Genomic DNA, 4,805 nt, shown 5'->3' with positions numbered 1-4,805 from the left:
TGATGCACAATGCAATTGCTCACCACTCGCTGACCGATGCCCAGCTAGTTCCCAAACAGCGGTTGCTGCCCCCCGGCCAACTCCCCCCAGTTTATATACTGAGCATGATGTATGGTATGTAATAATCCTTTGGCCAGTTTGGGTCAGCTGTCCTGGCTGTGTCCCCTCCCAGCTTCTCGCTGGCAGGGCACGAGAAGCTGAAAGTCCTTGATGCCCCCAGTTTATATACTGAGCATGATGTATGGTATGTAATAATCCTTTGGCCAGTTTGGGTCAGCTGTCCTGGCTGTGTCCCCTCCCAGCTTCTCGCTGGCAGGGCACGAGAAGCTGAAAGTCCTTGATGAGTGTAAGCACTACTTAACACACCGATGTCTTAGTTGTTGCTATCAACATTATTCTCATACTAAATCCAAAACACAGCACTGTACCAACTACTGGGAAGAAAATTAACTCTATCCCAGCTGAAACCAGGACACTGAGGAGCATCCCTAGCCTGGGGCAGGGCTGCACCTGGGGGATTTGCCTGGCTGGCTTTGCCTGGGATGTCCCCAATACCAGGGTCCCCCCCCTTGCCTCAAAGGCAATCCCTGGAGGCTGTGGGGGCCCTTGGGGTTTGGCTTGGCCCCAAGTGTGTCTCTCCTGCAGGGCTCCAAGCGGAAGCGGGGGGCAAAGCCACAGGGAGCAAGCAGCAGCCGCCCTGGGATGCAACTCTCCCTCTATGCCTTCCTCCGGGCACCCACCTCCCCATGATGGCACCTTTAACATCTGGGACCACCGGAGACCTGTACTACAGTGAGTCCTGCCTGTGGTGTTGGGATGGTGTCCCTCACGCTGCTGCATGTCCAGCCTACAGCCCTGTAATGGTTTCCTGCTCCTCCTTGCAGAGTCTGCCGGCTTCCTCAGCTCTCCCCTCGGAGTTGTGCCTTAATGGGGCCAGCGTGGTCCTGGATGTGACCCGGAGCCAGGCTTGCCCTCCCTGCTCAGCTGGAGCCCTCCTGGGGTTATTCAGCCCTGTACAGCCACCACTCCGGCACTGTGGACTCACAGCAGCAGCGGTTTCTCGCTGGCGGCAGGAAGACTGTGGCCCCATCGTTCCCGCAGCCCTGTCCCCACCTGCCTGCCTGCACCTCGCCCCCCAGCCAGTGATTGTGGATGCTGCTGTACCCTTCCTGGTCTCCAATGGCCCTTTTTATACACTTGTTTTTACTGAACCTGAGCCACAAGCTTTCTAATAATAAATCTCCTAAAGTGCGCAGGGTTTTTTAAGTTACTTCCTGCCTCTGTTGCATTGTGCTAAGCTGGGGCTGTCGGGCAGCCTGTGGTCAAATAGGGGGATGGCCGGCAGGATCCCTACATCTGGGCTGGGGACAGCAGGCATTTCTTCGTTAATGCACCCATAAGCCCCTTGGCTGAGTGTTAACTGCTAGTGACCCCAAATAAGGCACCTAGAGCACCTCTCCTGAGAGGGCAGGGATCAGCCCCCAGGAGCTGCGCAGCTCTGCCTGCGGGCTGCTCCTCCATGGGGCTGGGCAGCCATCCCCTGGGCTTTTTTGTAGGGTTTTATCCCCCTTTTTTACCTTTTCCATCAGGCTCTTCCCCACCGTGTTCATGCTGTGGCTTTCCCTGACTGATGCACAGTAGCACCCTTGCAAAGGCACAAGCCTGGGAGGCTCTTCCCAGGGGGCTGCCAAGGGTTTTCCTCCTCCCCAGGCTTGTGTCCCCGCCTGGGGCTGGCAGGGACAGGGGCCAGTCCTGGGGGCTGCATGAGGGGCAAGTGGCCTCAGTTTAGGGACTGCAGTGGAAAGTGGAAAGGGCCCTTTCATCCTCGCCTGGCACTCGGCAGATCTTAAATGGGAGGAGAAAAAAAAACAAAGCAGTGCTTGCAGGTTAATTCTTTAATTGAGAGGAGCAAGAGGCCATCACTTGCCCTGCACAGGGGCTGGCCGTGCTCTGGGTGGTACCTGTTGACGAGCTGTGGTGTCCATGGCCCCTGGGTTATCCACTCCCCTCTGGCAGCCCCTCATCCCCTATGTCTGGGGGTGTTGCTCTGACAGTAGTGTCCTTGGCCATGCTGCAGGCACAAGTCTGATTAGCTCAAGATGAAATTAAGGCAGAAAGTTCTTCATATGAGGCCGGTAACTCACTGGGAACCCATGGAGGGGGAGAAATCACCCGGGGGATGCTCAGAACCTCACTGGACCTGGCTCTAAGCAACCTGCTGTCATGCTGAAGTTGGCTTCGGCTTGACCTGGAGACCTCCCTTGGTCCCTGCCGACCTGGGCCATGCCGCAGGCACCCGCTGGTATCTCTACAGTGGTGTATTGCCCCAGGGTTGGACTGGAGAGGATGAGCAGCTGAGGGAGGAGGATTGCAGTGTTGCCACTACTGCTGCTGGTCCATATAGACCTGCACAGCTTTCCACAGTGCCTGTATATTGCCTTCCCCGAAGCCCGGTGCTCCCCGCCGGTCAATGAGCTCTAGGAAGAAGGTCTCCTCAGAGAAGATGGGATGGGTGAAGATCTGCATCAAATACTCCTGGGAAGGGCTCTCTGTGGCATCAGCGCCCGGCCGGCCCTTGTCCCCGGGCGCCGTGGTGTCCAGCAGGATGCCCAGCTCTGCCAGTGTGCAGGGGTCCTGCCCGGCTCCCTGGATCTCCTCTGATTTGCCCCCCTGGCTGTAATAGGCGTCGGGGGGCATGAAGAACCGCGCACCCCCCTGCTGCAAAGCCCTGGTCGTGGCAACGATATCGGTGGTGCGGAGGCCGACGTGCTGGATCCCAGCCCCACCGTGCTGCTCTAGGAACGTGTCGACTTGGTTGGCACCATCCTTCGAGAGGGACTCGGCAAGGATGAGCTTGCAGCCGTGTGCCAGGGCGCCTTGGGCGCTCTGCAGCGCGAGGAGCAGCATGCCCATGCCCTGCCCGCCAACCACGTACCCCTCGGCCGGCCTCTCCCGCGGGTTCAGCAGGAAGCGGCGGAAGCCAAAGCAGCGCTGGTACCAGTCCAGAGCTGCCTGGGCGCCGCCCCGCGGGCAGACGTACGTGATGTGGTCGAAGTGGGTGATCTCAATCCCATCTCCCGCGGCCGAGGGGGCTCCTTGGATGGGCTGGAAGCCGGGCAGGAAGGGTCCCCGGTAGCGGGATCGGTCCAGAAGGGTATGGCTGACGTTACCCACGATGGAGCTCGCCACCCCGTAGGTGACAGAGCCGCCATCATCCCTCACCTCGGTGGGGGGCACTGGCAGAGAGCATCCCTGGCTTTGCAGCCGCTTGCAGAGCCCTGGCACGTCATCCACCTCAAAGCAGACGTTGGAGGCCGTGCCAAAAGCGGGCCGGGGGTCCACGTCGTAGAGGAAATCAGGAGGAGGGGCACTGGCGGGCGCCGGCGCCAGGCGCTTGTTGATGAGGAAGGTGGTGGATCCCCGTTGCAAGGCCAGCTGCCGGACCCGCGGTGTTTCCCGCACGGCCACCGGCTGGAAGCGAAAGGTGGTGGCCAGGTCCTGGGCCCAGCCCTGCCTGTAGGGCACGTGGAGGGAGATGAAGCAGGGGCGGCTAGAGGAAATCACAGGAGGAGGCGCTGGCGGGCGCCGGCGCCAGGCGCTTGTTGATGAGGAAGGTGGTGGATCCCCGTTGCAAGGCCAGCTGCCGGACCCGCGGTGTTTCCCGCACGGCCACCGGCTGGAAGCGAAAGGTGGTGGCCAGGTCCTGGGCCCAGCCCTGCCTGTAGGGCACGTGGAGGGAGATGAAGCAGGGGCGGCTCAGCGAGGCTGCCATGGCTGGGCAGGCTGCGGGGAGGACATATGGGGTCAGGGGGGGCTTGCTCGCTGCGGGAAGGAGCCATTCCCCCACCTTGCACGGAGCCTGAGTGCATTTGCATGCACAGATGCACACGCGTGTAAATTTGCACCCCTTAAATGTGTGTATTTTAAATAAGTGGGTCTCACAAGCTGATACGCACTGTGCAAGGGCACCCACCTTTGGGACCAGCTGCAAAAAGCTGCCCAAGGATGCTGAACCGTCCTGCCACCCCTTTGATATGCTGCCCTGCCCCACGCACGTGCCTGGGGTCACAGGGGAGGAAAGCCCTGAGCCTTGGCCGCAGCGGGTGCCCTCTGGAGCCATGTGTCCCTCGAGGGTGCCGCAGGGAGGTTAGCAGGAAAATCCAGGTGAGGGAGGCGTGTGTGCATGTGTAAGGAAGACTGTGGGGACAAGGGTTGGGGGGCGGGGAATGTCCTGTACCAGCAACCAAGAACATGGAGGTTGGACTGGTAAACACAGAGCAACATGCTGGTTATAGCTAAAAGGCTCCTGGGCTACCCCAGCGCTTGTCAGTGGTGTCCCACAAATGGTGGGGGGGAGCAGTGGGGTCACGGCAGGCTGATGTGACCTTCCCCTCCCCAACAAGGATGGCGTGGAGCTACCACACTCCCCGCAATAGGCTTGAGGCAGTGACCTTGCCCTAGGGGCACGGAGGGTGAAATAGGAGGGACACTGTGGGAAAAGCAACCTCCCTCCCCACCCAAATACCCATCATGCTGAAGGGGAAAAAAAGATCTGTCCAAAAACCCACTCAGCATCACCTTTCAAGAGCATCCCACTGAGGGTTCCTGACCCCGTGCCACGCACCAGCCACCCTGGCCGGACACCAGAGAGCTGCACTGGGGTGTGTGGGGGGAGACCTGCTTAATTATTCCCTTCCACCTGCCCCCCAAAAAAGGGCTTTGCACTGAGCGCTCCCTGCGCGGGCAGGGCACAGGGCTCTGCCAGGTAGGGGGGGGGGGGGGAAGGGTGCGCGGCCCCCGGGCCC

The 4,805-nt window shown here is 60.3% G+C and overlaps 2 protein-coding genes across 2 annotated transcripts in view; one reads left to right on the top strand and one right to left on the bottom strand.

The window, feature by feature from the left end:
* Positions 1-916, top strand: part of MUTYH (mutY DNA glycosylase) — a gene marked incomplete at its 5' end in the record, with an annotated part of 5,534 nt that extends 4,618 nt beyond the window's left edge. The window contains 2 exons of the mRNA XM_019474144.1: positions 646-792; positions 885-916. Of these exons, the coding sequence (XP_019329689.1) occupies positions 646-750 (105 nt within the window). The remainder of the gene's footprint in view (positions 1-645; positions 793-884) is intronic.
* A 966-nt stretch (positions 917-1,882) lies between these two features.
* Positions 1,883-3,790, bottom strand: HPDL (4-hydroxyphenylpyruvate dioxygenase like). Its single transcript, XM_019474147.1, has 2 exons — positions 3,720-3,790; positions 1,883-3,514 (listed from the first exon to the last, which is right to left on the bottom strand). The coding sequence occupies exons 1-2, from the start codon at positions 3,770-3,772 to the stop codon at positions 2,383-2,385; spliced, it is 1,185 nt and encodes a 394-aa protein (XP_019329692.1). The 5' UTR covers positions 3,773-3,790; the 3' UTR covers positions 1,883-2,382.
* Positions 3,791-4,805: the final 1,015 nt, after the last annotated feature.

Source organism: Aptenodytes forsteri, unplaced genomic scaffold, assembly GCF_000699145.1.
Source record: "Aptenodytes forsteri isolate BGI_AS27 unplaced genomic scaffold, ASM69914v1 Scaffold119, whole genome shotgun sequence".
Taxonomy (NCBI): Eukaryota; Metazoa; Chordata; class Aves; order Sphenisciformes; family Spheniscidae; genus Aptenodytes; species Aptenodytes forsteri.
Note: the sequence above shows the minus strand (reverse complement) of the source record. Positions and strands in the feature narration are given on the sequence as shown.